General features: G+C 43.6%; 1 protein-coding gene across 3 annotated transcripts in view; it reads right to left on the reverse strand.

The window, feature by feature from the left end:
* The window catches only part of LOC104830123 (chromosome unknown open reading frame, human C10orf76), a 122,849-nt gene that overhangs the window by 17,425 nt on the left and 80,112 nt on the right, over window positions 1-25,312 (reverse strand). For all 3 annotated transcript variants that reach the window (XM_010564849.1, XM_010564848.1, XM_010564850.1), the window contains one exon: window positions 16,771-16,849. In XM_010564849.1, the coding sequence (XP_010563151.1) occupies window positions 16,771-16,849 (79 nt within the window). The remainder of the gene's footprint in view (window positions 1-16,770; window positions 16,850-25,312) is intronic.

A 25,312-nucleotide genomic window follows, 5' to 3' on the forward strand; every position in this document is an offset into this window, starting at 1 on the left:
AAGTAAGACCAGTAACCTTGGTGCCCAAAACAAGATAAAAGAGTTTAAGTTGTGAGCTGCTGCTCCAGTTGAACTGAGAAGCCAGGATGTATAAAGCTGTTACAGAAACCAAAGACAGCTACAAAAAACTAAAAAACAGTAGCTGAAGATTTTAAGAAAAAATAAAATCTTAAGAAGATTATTCTTAAAAAGAAATAAAATCTTTCTAGGGCCAGCAGCCAGAAAGCATCCTGGCAAATGTTGAAACTCAAATACACAACTTTCAGTTCAGATTGCCTTGATGAAGTGACAACAGGATCCCTGATATACACCAGAGGAAACTCATTCCTAGTAAAGAAATTCAAATTTGCCCAGAAGACAGTTGGCTCAAGAATAAGGCTGTCTAGAGAACAGATTAAGACAGGCTATACAACAAAAACCTTTCCCTTCAATCAAACCCTGACAGAAGCAAGTGGACTGTTCCAGTTCGAAGAAATCAAAACCTAATTGTGCCCAAGGGAAAAGCAATGGGGAGGCTTATTCTGGTTATGGTCTAATCAAACATCTGCAGTCACAGGAGGTTTCTGGTACTATGTCACCTGGCCAGGTTCACAGGAATCGGTGGAGGATCCAGGAGAGCTTGTGCTCCTCACACAGCCACCAGGGACTTCTACAAGATATAATGATTACAGGATGACTTAAAAAAAACCCCAAAACTCACCAGGACTCTGACTTGAAGATCAAGATAAATGAAAGGAGAACACAGACATTCCAAAAAGCTATGGAGCTGGCCATGCATTTCATTTTTCTTTTTTCTTGTTCTTTTACAGCAACTAGCAAGCAAACGGCCTCTACAAATGCTACTAGTACAGCCCTGGGTCTGACACTTGCCAAGAAAAAGTAGATGCTAATCTAGCTCATTACTTTTTTTTTTTTTTTAAATGATTAGGAATCCTGTTAAGCTTGGTTTGTGAAACGTGAATAAATTTAATTAAAGGAAGCAGCAAAACTAAATAGCAATATGCTAAAAAACTGGCCACGAACCAAGTGGATGCTGTATATTTAAAATAAGTCAAAATAATATTGGACATGCCAGAGAAACAGCCAGCTAGGGTTGAGGGAGGAAGGTATGCATTTGGAGGGGCAGAGCTTAGAAAGATCAGTTCCATAGCTCCTACTTATATTTAAGCAATTAAATAGTGACAATAGAAGGCCAGCTATTAATCGCACAATGGGAGTGATAAAAGGCAATAATTCAGTGGCCTGAAGAGAAGCAATGAAGCCAAGACGGAAGAAATCCAGAGCTCACCTGCCTAACTGAACACATGTGGAAAATGAACTCAAGTCCATTCTAAGATGGGGAAAACAAGAACTTTTGAATACAAGCAACAAGTCTGGATAGCCAAGAAATCAGATGAGCAAATAACTGTTTGATTATCTGTACTACTTTGCAGCTCTACAATATGTTTTCTGAAATAAGGGCACTGGAATCAATATACAAGATTTAAAACATGGCTTGTCACAGACTTATACAGTGACAGCACAGTACTGCTGCTTTATTTTTGTTCTCTCTCTAATAATTTCTCTATTTGCCTTTCTGACCACTGCTGAGCCTTGAGCCAACATTTCCAGGCCTATCACAGTGACCTTCCTACAGCTTAAAGACTCCAAGAGACTTATAAATTCAATCTTCAAAAATGCCTTCCAAAGATACAGCCCAAAGAAATAGATCTATAGTCAATTGGTTAGCCAAAAATAGCTAGAAAAACTGTAGTAGCAGTATGCTAAGGTAGCTAGCTAATAAGGAAAGGTGGGCAGTGCTTGGAATTTTATGTGACTCAAGCCGTATAAAAGTTCTAGCTATTTAGGCTTTTGCAAATCTGGAGTTGGAACAGACAGCTATAAGCTGCTGGATGATCCTTATAAACAGAAAATCCTGTAGTGAAAAGGGAACTTCAGTTGCAAAACATCTGTTCTAAGGCTGCAGTTCCAAAAGTGGTTTACTGCAGAAATAAGACATTCTAACGTGCAACTCAGAAGTCTCTTCATTCTGGACACAACAACCGAGAGTGCTGATGACCAGGCACAGTACTGACATCAGGAGTAACTGAGAAGGTAAGAAGGAGCAGAGATGACCGTCCCCTAGATACTGAGAATACAGCTGTGCAAGTTACGTTTATAAGAATTATGACAGTGGTGAAATTCCTACCAAGATAATGGAATCAAATCTGTCCCAACCAAGTGACTCCTCACAAACCCTAGACACACTTCTGGATCCTACTCTAATCTGCATTGCACAACTGAAGTAAAAAGAAAGGACAAAGTCTGTGATGAGGGCAGAAATAAGAGAACCAAACAATTTCCGATACGTCGTGCTGAAGGAGTGAAGCTTGTTAACATTTTAATTTGTTAAACTATCCCCTTTTGTGCTGTTGGAATGTGTCATTCCTTTTGAGCTCCATCTGGGCAGTGACCAGAGCCGAAACAGAACGAGACCATTTATGCTTGGAAGCATTCATGGCCAGCACAGAAAACATCTTTTGCCTGTATAAACAGAACTGCTTAAAGTTGACTGCAAAGTTAATTCAAAAGGAACATTTAAGTGGCTGTTGGGACAGATGGAAATACGGGGGCTACTATCCAAGATAATCACTAGCAAGGGCAGGCCTGATGAGACGCTAAACGTTGTGTGCTGAGACATTTCTTGACTGAAATGGAGATGTACAGGATAGCTGGTCAGCAGACAGTCAGCAAGGTGAAGAGAGGGAGCAGAGGAGCAGAGACTTGGGCATGGACCAAACACAGAAAACAGGTCAGAGGTTTCTGAGAAATCAAATAGTCTGCTGCTTATTACTGCCCTTCTCAGGGAAAGAAGTCTGTGTGCATTCTCTGAAATAAACAAAGAGACACCAAAAGTTGCTGACACTCGGTTATTTCTAGTTTTTTCTCCTTATACCTAACCAAAGCAATCAGGGCCCAAGATAATAGCTATGACTTTCAAGAAGGATTCCTGCCACGGTTAAGTGGCATCTTGCAATCCAAAGATATTTGGAGGACAAAAAGGGCTTGCATGCCTGGGAACTTGTTTATCCCTGCAACATTTGTTCTGCTTACATCCTTAAAGTGTCAGACCTACCACCACTTCAGCATCAGCTTTCTCACAATTCAGACACTCCCAGTAACAACCCCAAAACACCACAGGAGACAAGTCCCTTCAGATTGTATGGCTTAGAAGAGACTGAAAAGAGGCATCTTGCCTCTATGAGAATGAAGGTGTTATCTCCACAGAGGTTCAGATGCTGGATGAGCAGGAAGGACGTGACACAAAGTGGAGGTTTATTGCTAACGGGCCAGATAAGATTACTGTGTTGGCTGTATGCCCACCATTGACATTCAAAGGAAAGGTGACTTGTGCTGGCACTGGACCCATTCTCCCCAAAGGATGAGGAGAACAAACCTTATGCTTCTTTTCCAAAGCACCTTTAGCTGCTGAATCCTCAAGCTAAGCTAATCAGTACACAGAGCAGCAAGCTGGAGAACTACTTGTCCACAATGCCTGCCCTCTGAATCAAAAAGATGCACCCTTTGCTGTCACAACTCTAAACTGAACCTGCTGGCTATAGAGATGGGATGTATTTGTACATACAGCACTACCGAAGATTTAGGCAAAGACGATGCCACTCTCTTGGGGATAAGGAGTTGATCACCAAGGCTTCCACTTTCTCTGTAAATTTCTCTTTTGCCATATTCCTGGGTAAGTACCTGCAGGATCTGTAATGGAAGTATCATCTCCATGGTAATTTCTGCAGTGCTTGGAGGACACCATTGTTCTACAGCCTAGAAATCCCTGTGTGAGGATTTAGTGCTCCCAAGTGCCTCCTGGACATCAAATGTTTTCAAAGCTATTAGCTCTGATGGGTTTTTGAATAAGGCTCAGGGAAGCCACTCAGTCAGTATTTCTCATAAGAAGAAGGTAGCTCTGACCTGGTAGAATAAAAATTACTGAAAAGGAGGAGGAGGAAGAAAGCCCACACAGCCCATGTTCTCTGCAAGCAAGGAAATGAGATTTGATTTACTCCGTGATTCTGAGGTGTGTTCAATTTCAGCTTGAATTCCTACTGCATAAATTCAGCTTGGCTGAGCAATGTCCCCATTAGAGACTGTCCAAAGCAATATAAGGTGATCCACACAATGATCTTTGAAGCTGAAGGTTCAAAGCCTTGGTGAGGTGGGTTTTTTTAGCATATTTTTGCATGTACAACCCACAAACCTGTGTCTTCCAAGAAGTTAGAGGAAGACAATATAAAAAAAGCAATTAGATACAGTGTATACACAGCTCCTTATTGTTGCCAATTAATCAATTTATTTATTTAGCTCACTGGTTAAATTTCCTCTTACTACACAGCAGAGAACAACTCTGGGTCTATGTTTTCCATGATTCAAAGGGATTAGATGACAAGCAGAAGTCACTCAACTAAAAGGACTTAAGGGCTTCAGTTCAGGGATTAATAACTCAGCTCCTTTTTCTCCAGATTTTAAACCCACTAATTTGTACTGCATCACCTAGTAGTTTTATTTGCACAACTATTTTTGTTTTAATGGGAATCTTAAACTCTGCTCTTTCCAAAATGCTCCTGCATTGCCCTCTCGATACTATTCTCACATCTGAATTTCTGACTATATTTAAAGAGGATTTCATGCTTGCTTAGCAGATTTCTTAAGAAACTGCACCTTATACTAATACACACAAGTTCAAGTTCTATTTGACTTTTCCTAACTAGCCAGGAATATCAGTTGAGCAGTCCCCTCAGGAATTCACCACCACTAGAAGGCAACTTGTGTGGAAGCTTTGGACCAGGTCTCTCTGCATCTCCAATTCGGTCTCATGTTTCAGAGAAGCTCTACAAAATCCGGAGTTTGCATGCATTTGACCACATAGTAACACACCTTTAAGGTGCAATAAACCACAGGGATCCATTCTCACCCTGGGTTAACACAGAATAATTGGGTACCACACTTATCCTGCTGAGAAACCAAGTGACAGAAGTTGAAGGGGACCACATCTCTGCATTACTCTCTGCAGAGACTCTGATCTCACAGTTCTGAGAATCATTCACAAGGGGGAGTTTCAGTGAAAGAGTGCTGTAATTTAACCCCAACAATTCTACCACCTTGGGCTGTATGAATAAAACCCCAAAGCAAGTCTGCAGGTTGAAAAATTCAGGTACTTTAAAGTTCTGGGGTTTGTTGTAAATCTGCTGGCCTGACTCAGGAAAGACTAAATTCCTTCCATATGCCTTTTTAAGGACTGACTTGTGACTGTGCCTAGAGCTTTTGTTTGGTGCATTTTTATAAATGGTAATAAGTAGAGCTGTTCACTTGGTTTACTGTGTCTAGACAACAACTGCCAGCTACAATCAACTCAAAGAGAACAGGAGGGCAGGGCTGGCAGCAGCCACAGGATGCATCATAGCAGCAAGTGATGGTTGTGCATTAGGAAAGCTGCCATCATTCTTCCTTCTCATCTCTGTGAAACATGTCAAGGGCACTAATTAACAGGGTATCCAAGGCACGCAAAGGCTACGAAGAAACATGTCCCTAGTGCCCTGTTAAGGCCCAATCCCAAAATGACTACTGAGGCTTTAGGAGCCTGCTGAACTCTCCCAGACACGAGTCTCCAAAACTGTCTGATATTCAGAAAGAATTCAGAGATCATAAGAGCTGCAGAACTGAGAAAAGCAGAAAGGAAGTAGAGTGACCTACTTTATATTCTGCTATCACATGTTGAAAGAGACAGGATTGTAAAATGCCAGAAGAAGCACATGTAAAGGAATCCTCTCAAATGTGTGTGCTGTCAGCAGTGTGATGGCACACAGCCCCCCATGGAAGAAACAAGGGCAGGGAAAAACTCAAGTCGAATACTGTGCCAGAACAACAATTCAATACCCAGAGAGAAAGGAACATACAGTAGGAGCTATACAGAGTAAAAGAAGCCTGCGATCTGAAATGCCACTCACCATTACCCTAGCAAGCATTAAAACCTCTGCCAGGGAGAAGCACCTAGCATCAGAACAATCTGATCACCTTTTCCAAGACCAAGTGACAGAGGAGAGGTGTGATCTTAAATATTTTGTAGATATTTCTGTTCTTGACTTAGTAACAACAGGGCAGAAGAAGCTGCAGCAGTCTGCGAGCACCTGGGTATGACGATGTAAGATTACTGGAGAGAGGGTTAACAGTCCGGAGTCTGGATTTACCTTTTAAACCACAACCCTGTTGAGTGCTGGAAAGTAAGGCTTTTTGTGAGAGTACAGGCAGGTGGGTTTTTCCCTCCTTTTTTAAAGGGGAATGCTATCAAAATAAAATCCTCCTACTCCCCAGATTTGACTTCCGAGATTTTTGCATCATTCTTTTCTAAAACAAAGATCAGGATCAAATCAACTGGCTGTTTTTCTTCAAAGCATCTTAACCTGACCTTTTCCAAACTCATCACAGAAAAAGCTCTCCCTGACATATGTAAGCTGAGGTCACACTGAGGTATGATCTCATGTACAAAAAGCATGGCAGCTTCAATCCAGGTCTCCCAACAGAAGAGTTACCTCCATCTTCAAACTACACTTCACTCAAGTGAAGGGTTTCTGGGTGAGGATCAGGGACCGGGCTACGCCTCAAGCTAATAATGTAGCTGACAAGACCACAGATTTCTGGTTTGACTTAACAACTGACTTCCTGATGAGTAATTGGGACAGGAGTGGTCAGCGACCAGCTTCTTTATGTCAAAATGTATGATACGACATTAACTGCCCGGCCTTAGCATCACTGAGTCCTAGTTCTAAAACATCAACATACTAAATAGTGACAGACGCACTTTAGGACTCAAGCAGTCCTGGAATATTATCCCTCTGGGTGCTACTGAGGGTGGAAAGCTCAGCAAGAACTGGATGATGTGGGAAACTGTCGTCAGCTGGAGAAATTAAGTTCAGATCATGTTAATACTCTCCACTGCAAAAAGTGTGTCATGCTCAGGTATCTGCAAAGGAGGCTGAGTGGAGGCATTACAGTAGCTTTCTTTTTATTCTTCTGAGAAGGGGAGTTCAGCCCAGCAACAGACCTAAGTTTCCTTTCTATGCCTACAAAGCACCTTGTAGGTGGTACTGTAATTAAATAGGTCCATCACTTAAAATAGAAAAGCACATCTTTATAGCTGAGGTGAGAACTAAGAGTCTGTAGTGAGATGCTTCCATCACGTCGTTGGTTTTCAGGAGCATTAACGACAGGGCAGAAAATTCCCGGCAAAGCAGCCTGGATGCAAAAACCAAAACAGTCAGGAAGTCTAAGTTCCAGCATGACTACCTTGGCTCCCTCACAAATCCACATTTCTGTTTCCATCAGCTGGAAGACTGCTCCTGTCCTAGTGTTTCAAGATGTTCAACAAAAAGAGTACTTCTTGCAAACAAAACAGCCTTAAAAAGTCTATACTGTAGCTCACAGCTACCTTTTGTAAGAAATGAAAGGGACAAAAACCCCTGCAGATATCGTCATGTGAAGCTCCATCTAGATCCATGTTCTGTGTTACGTACATCCTGTTACATAAAATCACTGATAAACCTTAGGGTGACAGTAACAGCCAACATTTCATGTAAGTTGGACAGATGCCTGACTCCAGCAAACCACCAATATGACACAGCTGAGCAAAGGCTAGTATCTAGGTTTGGGGGGGGAGTATAGGTATTTCTAGTGCAGAAGAGGACTAGAAAGGGAGACTCAGTCATTAGCCAGCTAAGCACGCTTTTCCTTTAAACACTCGGAAGAAGAACTGCTGGCAGAATGAGAAACATCTCAGGGTAGGCTCTGTGTGACCTCCATATGCACATATAGATTGATACATCCTGGGTTTGGAACATTAATTTTCACAGAACTAGGAGAAGGCTGCAAAGGACAATGCAATGCCTAAGTAAATACCGGTGTCTTACTTGCAGGAAGAGCAATGATTTGATTCACAGATGTTGCTGAAGAAGTATAAGCAGAGGGGAGTTGATAGCAGTGCCCCGAGAAAGAAATTCTCACAGTATCACCATGATACTATCATTTCCATCTTTCCACTGTGTTAAACACGCTCACGGGGCTCCAGGACAGCTCAGTTTGGTCTGCAAAAGATAGTACAGACCTTCCCAAAGCCAAAGCACCCCCATATAGCTAGCCATGTCATGCCAGCTCCCTGACGCCAAATCTCATTGCCAGAAAGATGCTGTGTCCGTCTCTGTCATCACATTTCACTGCAAGCAGTGGTCATTGTCTCAGAGACGCAATCAGTCCATTAGCGGGATAGGAGCTTGCTCATGCCATCACGAGTGGGAGAAGCACTCACAAGAACTTCTCCACCTCTAGAGCTTCTACACAGGACCCAAACCCAGCATTTTCTGAGAAGTCAGGAAGTCCAAGAGTAAGATTTCAACAGCATTGTGTGTGTGTGTTTACATCCAACTCAAAAAAAAAAAAAAAAAAGCAGTCTGCTGAATTACAGCTGCTGAGGAAATACATTTGGGAAACCAAGATGGGGTTTGTGCACAAATAAGCCTTAAGCACAATATTTCTTCAGTGGGGTTCTGCACATAGTAAGACTTAGGATCCAAGTTTCCAACTAGGAAGCTGAGGCATATGGCAGGGGCTACTGCAAACAGTGTTATTAGATGTCAGTCTACAAGAAACTACCCCATTCTCTAAATGTTAAGGATAGGTCAGCAGATTTTCCATACTTACTCTCTTACTGCCAGAGGTCATCCTAACTAACCTGTGTTTTCATGGAAGTGAAAAGCTTCCTAGTTTAAACTAACATTGATGCAGCTGTGACACACCAGTTAACATTGATGCAAGTGATAGTTGCTGGGTCACGTCAGCTTATTTCAGAAATCCTAGGTACTTTCAGACAATGGTCCAGGCCAATTCATCAGCTTCTTGTCTGGGAGGCTGGAATACACCTTCCCTGTTAGCAATTCTTGCTGTGAAGCAGTTATTGATGGAGAACATAAATCCACGGTTTGGAAAAAGCGAAAGAAGAACTCCTACGAATAGGTGCTCAGGTGAGAGCAAACACAGGGCTATGATTTAATATCCTTCCACAGGCCTACACTCATGCCAGCTGCAAGGCAGATGCTGCTGCTGAAACAGCATGTGCTGCTAGCAATACTTAGCTCCCCAGGAGCTTATTTGTGCCTTAACTGAGCCATGGGGGAATCCAAGCGCCCTCTGACTAAGGTAGTGGAATTGATTTATCGCCCCTGGCACTTGGCTGATGCAGAAGCACCTTCCCCAATTCCATCTCTCTGGACATCCATCTCCCCCGCTTGCTGTCTTTGAATGACACATCTTAGCTCCCTGAGCAATCCCGCTGCCTGCCTCAGGTCTCCCGTGAAGACAGGAAGAGTGACACACATCAGAGATGCCGCCTTCTCCTCTATTAAAAGGTTTGCTTTTGAGCTCCCTACCGTGGACAAGAAATTTGAACTTAGTGTCTTAACATCCAAATGCCAAGTGTTAGAGAGCCAAAACCCCAAATCTTCCAGCTGAATGGAGCTCTGTTCAGGTGCAGCACCTTTTGCTCAGCAGCATTTACTCTCCTGCTCTGGGAGGCATAGGGACTGCAAAGCTCAATTTGCTTCCCACTTTGAAATCAGAGCGATGACCCAATTTGTCACGTTTTGGAAACAGCTGCAGCCCCAGCTAGAGGATCCAGAGGAGGAAGGCAGAAAAACATCATCTGTTACAGCAGGATACTACCAGAGAGAAGGAAGAGTAGCAGTCTCTGAAGGCAGGAGTTTTATCCTAAAGAAGCCCCAAAATGAGCATAGCTGGCAGTCACTGCAAAGCCTGTCTCTTTTTGTGAGAGGAGAATTTGACTCCAGGAACAGTTACTCACAGTCACATTGCCATCTGTAACTGGCACAGCAGGCTATAGCCTGTCTGCTTTTAGGACTCCCAAGCAGAGAGATGACTGAGTGTAAGGAAGCTTAGGGTGGAGCTCGGGACTACAGCAACAAAGTATAGTGCTATAAATCCAGCTTTAGGGAGGACCATGAAAGAAATTCACATGGTATCTATATGCATTATGCACCTGGCAACAGCCAGCGTCTATTGTTCCTGTTTCACAAGGGATTAAAAAACCTTCTCAATCTGAAGTTTTACAAAATGCAAACTGAATTGCACGTTCGCACAAGCCAGCCGTCGACAGCTCCTCCTTTAATGGTAGATGTGCAAAGTTGTAATTTAATCTTTATAAACGCAGGCTGTTTTGATCCTTCTGTTGCAATCCTCTGTGGAGCTTTCCCTGCCCTATACAGGCGCTTAGCAGTGACGGCAATCTGTAAGATTGCTTTCCACTTCCACAGCAGCCTTCCCCAGCAGATCGCACAGCACTTCAAACGCTGCCTGGCTCTCCAAGAGCTCCACACCACCTGCCCTCTCACTTGGGAGGACAGAGGGCTCAAGGTTTGCTCAAGGCAGCACACTGAAAGCTAGGAAGGAGCTCAGACCCCAGCTTCCAGCACCTTCCTATAGCTACCCTCAGTCCCGTTTCCAAGTTTAGTTAAGTACCACATATAAAAGAAACCTACCAGGCATCTGGGAAGTGCTTTGTGAAACACATTGACCAGGGGTGCAAGACAAGCACTGGAACTAGAGCAACATCAGCCTGTCTCTGCAGTATGGGCTGGGACCTTACTACAAAGTTAAATCTGTGGCTCTTGCTCAGCACGCTCCCAGTTGTGATTCAGACTGGGCTCATAACTCACATCCCCGAGTGCTGCCCCTGTAGCCCCAGCACAGAAACTTACCTAGCTCCAGGAGACTTTACCCTGTTGCAGCCAGCAGCGAGTAGCAGCTCCGGAAGGTGGCTCTTCCAAAACAAGTCCCCAACATTCAGTGGTCACCTACACTACAGTAGTTTTCAGGCCCTCACCAGTCCCTGTGGTACTAGCGACAGCCAGGCAAGGATATGAAAACAGCTGTGCGAACTGAAGGCAAACCTTGCTTTGAAGTTTAATGGACTTATTTTGTTACCAGTTTGTACTTTGAGGCAGTCCCTAATCTGCCCAAGAGGACAGCTCACAGAAGTGGTAGGAAGCAAGACATGCCTTAGCATTTGCAATGCACAAAGGGTGGAAAGACTCCTCTGCTCCTGGAGCAGTCAAGGTGATCCAGGGTCATGCTGCCTCTGAGAGTCACAGAGCAGCTCACTGCCACTAGCGGTAATGGGCAGGATGCCAGGGCACCTTTGTGTAGAGCCTGAAAGAAGGGAATTGAAGGGTTTTTCCCATTTCTTATTGAGGTGTCTGGGACTGAATTAGCAATAGGGTTACATCTCTCCAGCAGTAGGTGTTTTTAAAAACAAAGCCCTTCTTCTGTCCCTCTAACAGCCTAGCACACGTTGTCACCCCTCCTCCAGTGACGCACAGTTTATTGTATTCTGCATGTTAATAAAAGGCACTACACAGCACAAAGTCACTGCTCCAAAGCTCACCTCCAGCTTAAAATCTCCTTGCAGCAAAGCTGATCAGTCCTTGAAGCCTCTTCAGACCCATTCAGTCTGCCACACTGCATAAAGCAGTCTGAGGCATTAGTAAATTGCAGGGATATTTCCATGGTGAACAAAAAAACAAACAAGCAAAAGATACCTAAACCAAAGAACCGCCCCATCAGCTAGGCAAACTGGCAATTTGCCAGCTCTGGAAGACTTTTTATACAGATCCTCTTAAACCTGGGATTCCAATTTCACCTGGTGCAGCTCAGCTCTTTCTAATTTAAACAATAAAATCTGTTTCAAGCCATTAATCATGAGTAGGTGTCTGTAATGAGACCATGAAATCCAACATCCCTGCCTCATTTGCAAAGATGTGATGATTTTAAATTAGGGCTTTGCCTTGGTGACCCCTTGGCTGTTGTTTCACATTCCTACTACTGTGTGCTACATGGCACTAGCAAGCTTGATACTTTCTACCCCAAAGCTCACTGCATTTCAGAAGTGAAGTAGCATTATGCCAAAACCATTTAAAAGTATTTCTGGAGCCCTCACAACGTGTTATATTAATGTAGGAGATTAGCGGGATTTAGTGGAGTAGTACCTAGCACTGATGATATTCAGCATTTTAAAAACATCAAACGCACACATGCCAACAGGCTTTTAACTCCTAACACCATGGCCATCAGTGCTAAACAGCAACAAAGCATTTGGTATCTGCCAGCAGTTTTGCTGCTAGTTACAGAACCCAGAACAAGTTGAATAAACTGTGATGTCAATGGCTCAGAATTAGAATACTTTAGGGCACCTAAAACCAACTGCACCCTTTTGTGACTTTCTGTGCAAGTCACTGGTGGAGCCTCCCTGAGCTGCACTTTGGGTTAGAGCCTCGAAGACCCAGCAGGTAACAAAAGGCCATGTGGATTGGGGGGGGCAGGGAGGAGCATTCAACATTTGAGGTGTGACCCCAAGGAAAGGGAAATGGCTTTGTGAGATTGCCTGAACAAACTGGATTGCAGCTACCAAAGTTGTAAAGGTATTACAACGTGGAACAACCCACGTATTACACTCATTTGTCACAATTTCAAAAGCGATACAGTTGTCCTGTTTTTCCATCAGAATCTGCTCTGGCTCTCACCACTTTTCGTCTGCAGTTACCAGACTAATACACACAGTATAGGTGTTCACAACAGTCTTTCACACTGAACTTTACACCACCTCCAAACCAGAGGTACCTAGCGTCCCTGCTTGTGGCTGGGAAGAAAGAGGGGCTTCTACTAGAAAAAGCACATAGATGTTTCTGACTAGCAAGCATCATCAGTCCTACATGTCTGCCATCTCAATTTTAAGACCCTTAGAGTGGAAATCATAGAGAGAAGAAGTGCCAAAGAGAAAATGAGTCCTTACTGACCAATTTTGCTAAGTGGCACAAGACTTGCTTGGCATGCAAGGCACCACAGGGTATTCCTGCTCAGAGAGGATTTCACCAGAAGTACTGGGTTCCTCTCACTTCAGCCTCTCTAGAGTAATTGTGCTACATCACCATCAGGCAGAGAGCTGCCTTCTTACAAACAGCTGCTCTTTCACATCCAGAAAAGGTAGATGTGAGACCCTATCCAGATCATTCATGCCCTGTGTTTTCAGTCTTTCTGTTTGTGTTTGCCCTTCTGCTCTTGTTGCTGTTTTCTCACTGCCTTGACCCTGTTCTCTGCAACTACTTCTGCTAGAAAACATGTTGGGAGTTTCTCAGATCAGATATGGCACAGAGAAAAGTCTACTGCCTCCAATGTATTAAGTACAAGGCAGTCCAGTCATCTGGAGAGTACAGATAAGCCCATGAATTCATTTCACAGAAGGCTATTTTGCCCTTTGACTTGAGAAGGGACCAAAACATCTTTGAAGACATGGGAATAATCACTTGCATGGAAGGGCTAAAACTACGTTGGTAGTTAATGGCCAACCCTATCTTTTTGACTGTGCAGCATCTGTCAGTTCCTTAAAGGACATGCAGGCAGGAGCCAAACATGCTGAGAGGGAGAATACCACAAAAACACAGATTAACACTGAAGTCAAGTTTAACAAATTAGCAAGTGAGGGAAGATGCCAATAACTGGCTAAGACATTTCCTGTTTCATGGTGAGGAACTACAGCAAGGTCAAAATAGAAAATGACTAGGAAGGATTATGAGTTTGCTTTGGCAAGCAGACTCTTTGCAGAATGGCACTGGTAAGGATCACACGGTGTTGATAGACTGAGGTGGCTCCTCATCAAATCCCTGGCATTTGCTTGCCCCTGGGAATCTCCCACTCTTTGCTCAAGAAAATATGGAAAGAAAAAGGTCTCTTCCCAGTATTTCTGATCTGAACATTGGATAAACCCCACAACAATCAGCAAGTCTTGCCAATATACCTGCCTAGAGCACCAATTTGCATATTCAAACTATGGTTCCTGGAGGTCTTTAGGGCTGAAGATGTATAGTGGTATTAACGGCCTATCCTTAAAACAATCCCATGTCCACCATTTCCAAGGCCCTACAAATCCCCTCAGCATGTAATAATGTTAACATTAATGCTTATAAATAAAAAAGGAGAAAGCACTGAAATGACGGACTGAGAATGGTAATAAACGGACATTAGTGATTAACAAGGTAATAAAGCCTTCAATAGGATTAGAAAAAGATAGAGCAAAATCTCTTCCAGCTGATTACTTAGCTACTTTCAAGGATATTAAAAATAAAAAAAAATAATTAAAAAAAAAATCATCTAACACATGAACAGGGTGCCAGAACAGTCAGGGAGCAGCATAGTTAAGTTTGACACAGGCTCAAGTAAGAGTCTGCAAGCTGATTACGTTCAAGTGAATTGGAAGCAACTCAGAGCAGCTGGAAATTCCCCTTCAGATAGAGCTATGTTAAAGCCATGACATAGCCTGATTAACAAATCTGCCTGATTAATAGGAGATTCTCAGATACCACAGAGGAGTACGAGCAGCCATATGAGAATCTGGCCAAAGGCTAGTATCTGGGAAGGAAATATTCATTAAAAGAAAAGTTTGATCCTCAAAATTGTAAAAATTAATATTTCCAGTAAAGAAATACCAGTCTCCTGAAATTATTGAAATAACTCAAAGGAGAGAATGACCAGTCCCAAATGTAATATGTGTGTGTGGATATACAAGTTAAGCATCAGCATTAAATATTTCAATATGGTACACTTCAGAAAAACAGGGCTATAAAGGAGGGTGGATTTTGTGTAGAAAATATTTATGGAGAGAAGAGAAAAAGGGAATTAAGTGAACACACATGTAAAAAAAAGGTACAGCTGGAAGAGTTAAAAAAAAAAAAGAGACTGCAGCAGCCAAAAGGCAAGCTTGACCACTCACCTCATGCTGAACAGCTAACACAGAATGAAAACAACAAATTCTGTACCCCACAAAAGACAGATCCTGGCCTTGATCTCGGCCATCTACCAATCTCTCATGAACTTACCATGTGGGATGGCTACTGACGGAGGGGAAACCACAGTCCAACACACAGACCTGAGCTCACTGGCTAATTGAAAGCAGAGGCAAGAAGTCTCCATCCCTCTCCTCCTTGTGCAGTAAATTGCAGAGTGCCGACTAAACACCCTCACTGAGACCACACAGTCCCTCACCACAGTGACATCGCCATTATTTCTCTGCAGTTCACCAGGGCCTATTATTGCTTTGCTTTGTTTGATGTTCTCCCTATGTTGAGAGAAAGCATGAAGGGAGAAAAGAAAAAAGAGGAATCTAACTGTCTTTCAACTTCCTAATCATCTTCCTCAAAATGCTCCATGCATCAGCACTGATTTCATTATCTGCCTGCTGCTAGAGATTTTATTTAAGAATAACACACAAGGAAGAAAGGATTTAATCTGACCTCCCTGAACCGCTGGGGGATGAATACTACATAGAGCCGACAGCAAAAAGCTTGTTTCCTTTCTCAGACTAACCCAAAGACTATGCAAAATTCCCCTCCATCCAGGCCCCCCATTTTAAATTGGGCTATCAAAGGCTTTTCTTTTTAAGGGCCTGGGTTGATGCAATCAGCGTATCATCAATGAATGAGGACTGATAACATGAACCATTGCAAAGCATAGCTGTGGGTACAGTGACTCTCACAGACAGAACAATACAGAAAAATTGAGTAAATTAAAACCCATGTTCTTCTATCCAGCTACATCAAGAAGAGAATAAAAAGCAGTAGAGTCCACATTTTTCTCCCCACTGCACCAGTACAGTATTAGACCTGAGACTTTGGGGTGTTATGTATTACAGATCAAGTAGGATAATAAATGAAAACGTTAGTGGGAGGCATGGAAGGGTATCATCAAGTAATGACTAAAAATATCATGGACAGAAAGAGAAATTAATTGCAGAGCAAGATACAGTCAGGACCTTGTAATGGGCACAAGCACGGTATCCCATCCAGTGGAAGGAGCCATCCAAGGTGACTCAAATGAGGTCTGTCCTAGGCTGCGTACACAATTTCTGCTCCAGAAGGTCCAGAGGTGTTGACGCAGCTGTGTCTGGGATGATGCCCCCAGCTCGCATGGCAGGTCTGTATTTTGTCCGCCACAGGCTCCTACAGAGTCATTTACCTCTCCAAGAGTGATTAACATACAATCCCAATATTTTATTTTGGGAAATAGGCCATCTCTTCCCTTCCTGAGACCACACGTAGTAGCCTATTTCAAAAAGCCACATTTACACATTTATGCAATACAAGCAGGACACGGAAAGAGCAAACCAGGCCAAATTAAGGAAGGGAAACCTAACCCTATCACCCTCTTTATTAAAAACCTTCTCTTTTCAAAATCTAAACCAACTGAATTCAACTACCCTAGAAAATTTCTACCCTCTGTTGCCTGAGTTCTAATTCCCCAATATCACAGAAAATCAAGCTACACCCAACAGTTCTCCGATAACTAAATTTGCTGCCAAAAACTTCCTGCCCCATTCTAACCACCAGCATCCGCAGTCTCCAACTGCACTTGCTGACAATGCTGCATATTTTCATCGTTTGTACCCACGCTTCTGCATTTACTGGACCAAGATGTCTGCATATGATGGTAAAATTGGCTAAAGCAAGCCTTGTTTCTCTTCCTCTCGCTCACATCTGAACAAGGAACATGAAAGTCCTGCCTTCACCCCTCATACTGCTGCCACGTGATCAGTCCCAGTGAGCACAAGGTACTCCTAAACACCAATATTCCAGAGGTCACCATGGAAAAATGGTCATCGTATGCCTGGCTTACCTGATCCTCGGAGAGCTGTGATATGTGATTCACCGCAGCGTAAGACTCTATCTTCGGGTTGAAGTGATTGATGATGGCTCTGAAACACAGGAGGGAAATTTTCAGAGGTCTGAGGAACAGCTTGGGGTTGCAGCAGAAATTCCCCACCAGCCTGAGTCAGTGCACTTGAAGCCACAGTCCTGCAAGAAGTAGTTCCTCCCTCACCGCACTGCGTTGCTTGCTTTGCTGAAGGCACGCTCCCTGCTGAGAGGCCAAGGCAGATTCAGCAACAGGCTCACTGGAAATTGCAAGCACAGGCACTGCCCTACACGCGGGTGCATTTGTCCCAGCAGATGCGGGGCTGTGCTCGCCGCTCTGGCAGAGGGAATTGCTGCCTTCCTGGCAACAGGCTGCAAATTGCTCAGTGTTCCAGCGGAGACACAGCAAACCTGGCCATCACTGCCCCATCCTGCTCAGAAACTGCATCTCTTCATCCCTTCCAAAACTGGTATCACCTGACATTTTGCTCTATAGAACTTTGTTGCCTGATGTGTTGAAGCTGATGGTTTATTGCTTTGGATCTCTACTATGTTTAAAATGTAGCTGGCTCTTACTTGTAATCATCCATCACTGCAGCCACTACTTTGACTTCTTCGCATAATGACTGTAGTCCTCAGCCCCAGTTTAGATCATTAGAGATAACTTATGTCAGTGTCCCAAACACAGCAGCAGAAACACTGATCACTCCTACTTCTCTGCCTCGTTTCTCTCATTGCCTGCACCAACATACGCCCCTTCCCTTCTAGGTGGATCTAGAGGCAAGTGTAAGAAATCTAAAATTGAAAATAAAATAACAATTTGGGGAAAAAGAAAAAAAATCAAACCGTAGCTGGAATATTTCCTCAGCTCTCCTCTGCTTGTCAGGTGCAGCTGGAAGACAAATCGCAAGGCAGTAAAGTCTCCCTGGGCTAGACTTTGCAACTGGTCTAGTTGGGATATTACTCATGAGACCCACTGCTGAGGTAAACGCTCATCATGGGAACAGCCCATGTCAGTGCTTGGCACAGATGTGCGCTGACTGTGCCTGGAGAACATTTGCTTGGCCAAATTACACCGCAGCAAGTCAGGGCTTTCACTCTCATATTCATCAGCATGAAAATTCACTCCAGCTCCCTCTGTTGCACTCTAATGGGTTCCTCCTCCCCACACCTCCCCCTGCAGAAGGGCTTTCAGCTGCTTTCTCCAGACCTCATCACAGCTAAGAGCTAGTGCCAGAGTCCAGGAATAAGTGATATTCAGTGGTGCCAATCAGTGCCAGTGGAAAGAAAACCTGCCTGGAAGCATCATTACTTCTTTAAATATACAGATAAAGAAAAACAGTGTGGAAGGGCGGGCAGTGGAAGAGTAAAAAAAAAAAAAAAAAAAACACCAAAACAAAACCCAACCAGAATCTGCAGATTCACTGCAACATTCCCAGCCACGCACCTCACTGACACACCAGATGCAGTCCATGTGCATGGACAGTCACTCCAGTGGCTGCTCCTACAGCATCAGTACATACTTAGCACAGGGAGGGCTTCTGCAGTCTCGCCAGCCTTGACAGTTACATCAGTAAAACGAATTCAGCAGGGTCCCTGCCAGGCTTCCCATATCCCTCCCTCCAGAGGAGGGCAGGCAGGCAGGTAGAGACATGCCCAGACTCTTCCCATTTCAATCGGACCAGAGAAGCAGCTCCTGTGAGTCACAATCACACTCTCCATTACGCAGCCTCTCGAACACTGTGGCTTTCAAGTTGCATGTTTCATGCCTGGCTGGAGTCATATTTACACTCCTACAGGACATGCTAAAAGTTATTGAGAGAAAAGGGAACACAGACTTACAACAACTTAACTTCTGGCTTGACAGAAGGTTTGGCAGCTCGGAGGGGTTCAGTGCACTCACATGGTTCCAACATTTACCAGGGAACAGATTTAGCATTCATTTATATCCACTGCTGTGAAGCACTTCAACGTGGGCCGCCTGCTCACAAGTCCCTGCTCGGATCTGAGCTAGTGGAGCGGCACCTGCAATCACAGCTGGGATTCACCCAGGGAAAGCAAACCCAGCAACCAGCTGCCACTGCAGTAGGAATCAACAGACATTAAGGAACAGAAAGAATTCAAGTCTCCTTCCTCATTTCCCTAAAGGCGAATGGACAACTCCTCAGCGACTAGAGGAAGAAGTTCAGCTGTTTAATTTGTTTTAAGTGAGCTCTTTCACTCCGAAGAATTCCTTCCCAACCTGATTTTCTGCAGAGCTGTGTTCCTGAACCTGCAGGCAGCCTGGGGCAGAGGAGCATGAAGAGCTTGGATTCAATCCTGGCTCTGCATAGCCAGGTTCTTACTGCCCAGCATACGCTACCGAGGCCAGGCTCTCCATGTGGTACAGCTCCTCCTCACACATCTGCTACAAGAAATTCCACCACTGCCCAGCCCAAGCTGCTGTGCAATAGCAGCACCTTTCTGCATCAACTACTCTGATATGCCTCTGCTATTCTTCCATCTCTCAAAATCCATCTTGTCCCTGGGGCATACTTTTAGGTAACTGGCCTCCTGGGCTACTGAGTAACAGCTGGAATTTCACTTTGCAAAGCTGCCACTCTGCAGGCATTTGTTCCTGGAGACAATAGGGGGCCAGAGCTTTTAAGCAGAGTCTCCCCCTTATGGACAATAGAACAGCGGCTTTGCCATCATTAGTTCACACACCAGCATGTAACAGCTGAGCCTTGGCAATGTTTTATTTTTACACTGTGATTGCCTTGATTTTTGGGATATCAGCCAGTACCTTTGGGGAGGGGGAAGGGAGAGGTTAAAGCGGTTGGAAAAGATGTGATGTGCGGTGCTCTACTGAGATGTTCATATCGATCATGGAAAAAAAAAATAAAAATAAAAACCTTGTGTTTGGTATTCATGAAGCACGAGTATCTTCAACGCATTTGTAAAGCAAGGAAATAGTAAAGTGTCAGCTGAAAGACAAAACACTGCAGTTCCCCAACTAGCCTTTGATAGCGTGTACACTTACATACTTCCACACCGCAGAGTCCCTCAGTGGTGCTGGCTGCCATTTGTCATACAAATTTCAGAGTGCTTTTGGAACACAATTCTCTAGGGACTGAGAGATGTCTGGGGAGATGTCACTTTAGCAACACTGCCTCCTCTTACAGATGCACAGTTCAGCAGTCAACTGGCAAGAAGAGACTGTCACTGGACAAGGCAAGGATGCTGAACAGGCAGAAGGTGAAACAATGGTTCAGGAATGAAAAATCTGGCTCCCAGTGGCTTGTCTTGAGGTTAATGCTTAGTGCTCTGAGGCAGACCACAAGCGATCTCCACATTCGTTATTACTTGATCTCCCGGTGAGTCATTTACACACTAGCCATGCCAGTGCTCTCAGAAGAACACACATCTCTCATCACTTCTTCATGCAACTCTTCAGAGAGCAAACTACCTAGACACCATGATGCCAGAAGCCATGTAGAGGCACATATAAATGAACCTCTATTTTCCTCAGGATGAACAACCTAGGACACTTGCATTTATGTATTTATTGCATATTTATTGCATTTATTTATTTCTTTAGGAAGAAGGGAATGATTGCAGGAAAAATATAAAGTGTTCCACCCTGATTTAGGAACCTGAGTGCCAATGAATCATTTATTTGTACTAGCTGTATTAAAGTAAAAGCAGGTCCCACTGTAACAGGTATTGTACAAATACAGAGTGGCAGAAAGCCTCTGTCCCAGAGAGCTAATGATCTCAAATGCAAGAGAACAGGGAATGCTCAGAAAAGTGCAGTGGCAACAGAAAAATATAACAGTGCTGTTACTTACTGAGTGTAATGGAAGACTTCAGTTAGAGATAAACCAAGGATAGAAAAAACACAGAAAAAAATACAGAAGGAAGCAGCACAGAGAAAGGAAAAAGGAGACGGAAGGGTAGATAGGATCAAGAGAAACAGGGATGAAAAGACTACAGGACAGAGATGATGAGAGCAACAGCAACTGATCCCTGGGCACTGGAAACTGGAAAGCTCTGACTGGTGGAAAGTTTCTGCTTTGGCTGTTCTTGAGGCTGCAACAAGTGGCCAGTCTTGAAGTGACTGTTAATAGCCCTTTTTCCCCACAAAAACACATGGGCTGGAAGCTCAGAGTAAAACAACTTCTGAAGATGCAGAGTTTGCTGACAGGAAAGGGCTCCTGTGAAAACCGATATGGCATGCGTGAAAGCAAAGATTTAATTGATTCCTCAATTTAATTTGCCACTAGTTGTAACATCAGATGTGAGAAGTGAAATGCATCAGCAACACTAAGCTACCGGTCCCTTAATTGCTAGCATCTTCCAGCACATGTGCACCCACCGTGGCAAGAAACACCACCCTGCCCGCCTCAACCTCACAACAAGCTGGTCTGGGTCCAGCGTGCAGGGAAGCAAAATCACTATGCTCAGGCAGGCAGCACTTCTTCAGCACGTTTTCTCTGACCTCCAAACTCTCCCCATCAAGTTACTGCAGATGAGCTGTCTAATACCCACTCCTGCTTGACAGCAGCTACATTTCCAGAGTCCCGTAAGACAACACTGTCCTCTTGTCCTGAGTAGTGAAATTAAGCACTCTGGAGGTGCTGAAAGTAGGCTAAGGGAAGAACAGAAAGGTTGCAAAGCTTATTATAGAGATGGGAATGCTGAGCCATCATTCACTGCATGAGCCTGGTCTTTGCACCTACTTTGCAGGTCCAGTATGCAGTACCTGGCGTAAAACATTCTTTGTATGCTCAAACATTTCTTGTGCAATAAAAGCAGCACTGCAAGCTCACTTCTTCCTACATCCTGTTACAGTGGAACAGAGAAGCTGTAACACTTGGCTGGTATTTACCCCTTTGCAGGAAATCAAGGGTGACTTTATACCCACTACACACATTCATCTTCTCAACTGAATGCTCAAGCCAGCATAGCACACTGGGCAGCAGTGAGTGCATCTCTGTCTTCATGTAAAGCCAAATGCATGGCAAAGGCAGCCAGTTCACTTTCCCTCTGCAATAAAAACTGAGAGCATCTGAGATGGACAAAGACTCCAGCACGCACTAAGCTTGCAGTACCATGATGAAGGCTAGGAACAGGCAGAAGCAGGAAAGGGCACAGTTGTCTTTCATCACATTCCACTTTATAAAGCTGCTTTATTACAAAAGGGAGACCTGAGATACAGTGGTTATTGTTCAGGAACAGGAATCAGTAAGTGACCAGTTTCTCTCTGATTTGCTACAGCAGTTCCCTCTCCCTCTCACATGCTTTAGCTTCTCCCTTTATAAAACGGGAATAAAAATAATCACCTCCACAAAGTGTTTTAAACCATTAAGGTGAAAAGAGCTCAGAGTGTTTTACTATGCGGTATGTTGGAAACTGCTCAAGCACAAGGCAGCAAGTAAATTACACATAATACAGATACCAAAATGAACACAAACCACCTATCCTCTTCCCCCGTCCATGCCATCGCAATCATGGTTGCTGGAGACCTGCACAAAACTCCCAACCACAAGCCAGCCTTCCTGCAGCAAGCTGTGTCTCAGCAAGCTGCTGTTTGGGGCAAGGATCCTGCTGGCATTGCTCTCTTACACACTCCCAGCACTCAAGACAATAAAACCCCATCTGTTCAGTGCCTGCAACAATTAGATTGAGTTACTCCATACGTATAGCCCCACCAGGCAGGAGGTGAGAGGGTTTAGATTATTTTAACACATGTCCATGAGGCATTGCTATAAAGTACACATACCTACCATACCTAAGCTGTGCGCATCAATTAAAAGCAAGCAAACCCCCTGGAATGGTGCACTAAATTCTTCCTTCTACTGTGGTTTAAATCCAGTCTGTTAAATTTCTTCTGCTCCTACACTTTAATGAGTACTGACATTAAGCTGAAAGTCCAGAACTCACAGAGGGAGGCATCTTCCAGACACAATAATAAACTCCAGGGGAGAATCCAAGACAAAAGGATATTTTAGTCAAAAGCATTTGCTTTACTACTCACCGAAAATATCCGAGTCAGCACTGCTGCAATTTCACAAAAGGAATGACTGCTACACCTGTTCAATTCTGCCATACTGAAACCTATTGATTGTGATGACAAGCTCTATGGCAGAGGGAGATACATAGTCTATTTATTTAATAAGAAGGGGACAAAAGAGTGCACGCGTGCCAGCTGAGCTCTCGCAATTCGCACCATTGTTTCACCAAGCCCCATTCTGCAAGGGCAGAAGCAGAGGATGTGCTTTCTGACCTACTATGCAGCTCCGCAGTGCATCTTTCCACTTCACTGTTTGCTGGATACTAACCTGATATCATCATGGCTTGCAGGACATGCTGATTTTCTCTTCTTGCAATTCATGTCCATACATTTAAGCCAAGCAAACCAAACACCTCCACCCTCACACCTAAATGACTTCTATTTGGCTTCTTAACTAAGGAAGTCCTCATGGCTGAGCAGTTAACTCTTTGGGGACAGCTGCAAGACCTCACTGGAGACTACAACTCAGGGAATTTATCCACTCGCATATTTTTCATGCGGCCACAGCATCACTGGAAACTAGTCTAGATGCATTTCTGTTCCCTTTTCTCAATAAGTAGGCATCAAAATTCTTAAGTATACATAACCAATGGCACGCTAGTTTAACTGACATGAATGACAAAGTAGAAAATATTGCCTAGGCTTTGGGAGTGAAAATATCTATTGAAGCACAGGGCACCAACCTGATCTGCATTCCCGCTCTTCTACCAATCTGTCATCGACTGTTCTACAACAAAGCTATGACTTGATAAAGAATAAATTTATCCTCCTGATGATGTAATTTATGAGAGATGAAATGACGCATTTAATGGCACATTTCATTGCTCTGAAAAAACTGGCTACTAGTGGTGAGAGTTTATTTTTACCAAAGTAAAAGCATTAAAAAGCCAACCCTCCATTACACCTCAATTCCAGAGAGCAGCGGTTAACTAATACCTGCTCAGCTCTAACTACAAACAGAATTGGTGCTGTTTGGCAGAATATGGAAACATCACAGATATAAAGTCTACCCTCTGGGCTTGGGCTGCTGGGGACTAAAACCTGCAACTCAGTCTAGCATGTTCAAGATGTGAGAGCTGACCATGATATGCCAGCATACAGGATTTTAGGCACAATGTCTATGCTTCCACAGTTGTATTAGCAATTTTGAAGTTTCAACCAACTTCTAAAATGAGAGGCCCTCCTTAGAAGGTTTCTTAATACACGCTTTTAGAAGGTGCCTACTGCCTTAGGGCCATGGTTCTACCTCAATATCTGCACAGACCCATAACAAACATATTAACATGGAAGAATCTTTTCCAGAGTCTAAAAAACCTTTTCTGCAGCATGTTCCCCAGTTCTCTTACCTCATATATATTCATTTGTCCAGACAAAGCTCTTCAGCTGTGCCAAACAAGCAGAAAATATAGTCCACAGACCAAACAGGCTGTCGATCTTTTAGTATCTAAGCACTCTTTGATGTAAACAGCACAATATTCTCTAGTAGCCAGGTGTTTTAGAGCCACGAAATGTGTCATAAAACACTGCCTCAACACCAAATACAGCCCTTTAGCTACAACTACTTTTAACTCCCTCATGTACAGGGCAACCTGCTCTCCAAAACAAACAACAAGGTATGAAGAAACAGCTAATCCAGAAGGTGGGGAAAAAAAAACCCAAACCCAAACCAAAAACAAGACAAGGGGGGTGGGAGGGAAGGCATTTGACAATGGTTTACCAGACAGGTTTGCAGAGCCACCCTCTCTAGTTAGGACCTGAAGTAAAGAACTTCTGGCAGATATTTATTCTCTGCAAGCACTATAAGAGGTCAGCGTCTACCCATTGCTTCATAATTCACATTACAGACTGCCATCCAAGCCTCCTGAGACCCAAGACATTGCAAAACTTCAAACAGGATAAAAACCTGAAATATTTTAAATTACTTTTATGCCCATTAGTATCTTAGTATTTTATCATAGGATGTTTAACTTTAAGGAAAGCAGAAAGTCTAGCTTATTGGATGTTGCATTTAGTGCAGAATGCCATATGGACTGCACACACCAGCTTCTAAACATACCAAGCAAAGAGTGAAATTTAAAAAGTTTATAAACCATCCCACTGGGACATTTTAAAGCTGTCTGAGAAAAGCAATGAGTATGGCTGCTAGTCTAATTAACTTAATAACACTTGCCATCAACCCCATATTATCTAGAGTGTGCAGAAATGACTCTTATTACCCCATTTTGTCAGGTGCGAGCCAGCAGGTATTGCATGAGGCCCTGAACACCCTGTTTGCAGACTGTGGCAGCAAGACAGAAACCTCTCTCTTTAGGTCACATAACACAACCTTATTCTACCAACTCACAGTAAAAACTGTGCCTGTGACAAAAGTCCCAGAGGGAAAGGAAGGCACTGAAGCATCAGCATTTGTCTGGATTGAGCAAGTAAAGGGTTAGAACAATATGATCTAGTCATGAAGTAGCTGGATATT

Source organism: Haliaeetus leucocephalus, unplaced genomic scaffold (assembly GCF_000737465.1).
Source record: "Haliaeetus leucocephalus isolate CR32 unplaced genomic scaffold, Haliaeetus_leucocephalus-4.0 Scaffold184, whole genome shotgun sequence".
In the NCBI taxonomy this organism is placed as follows: Eukaryota; Metazoa; Chordata; class Aves; order Accipitriformes; family Accipitridae; genus Haliaeetus; species Haliaeetus leucocephalus.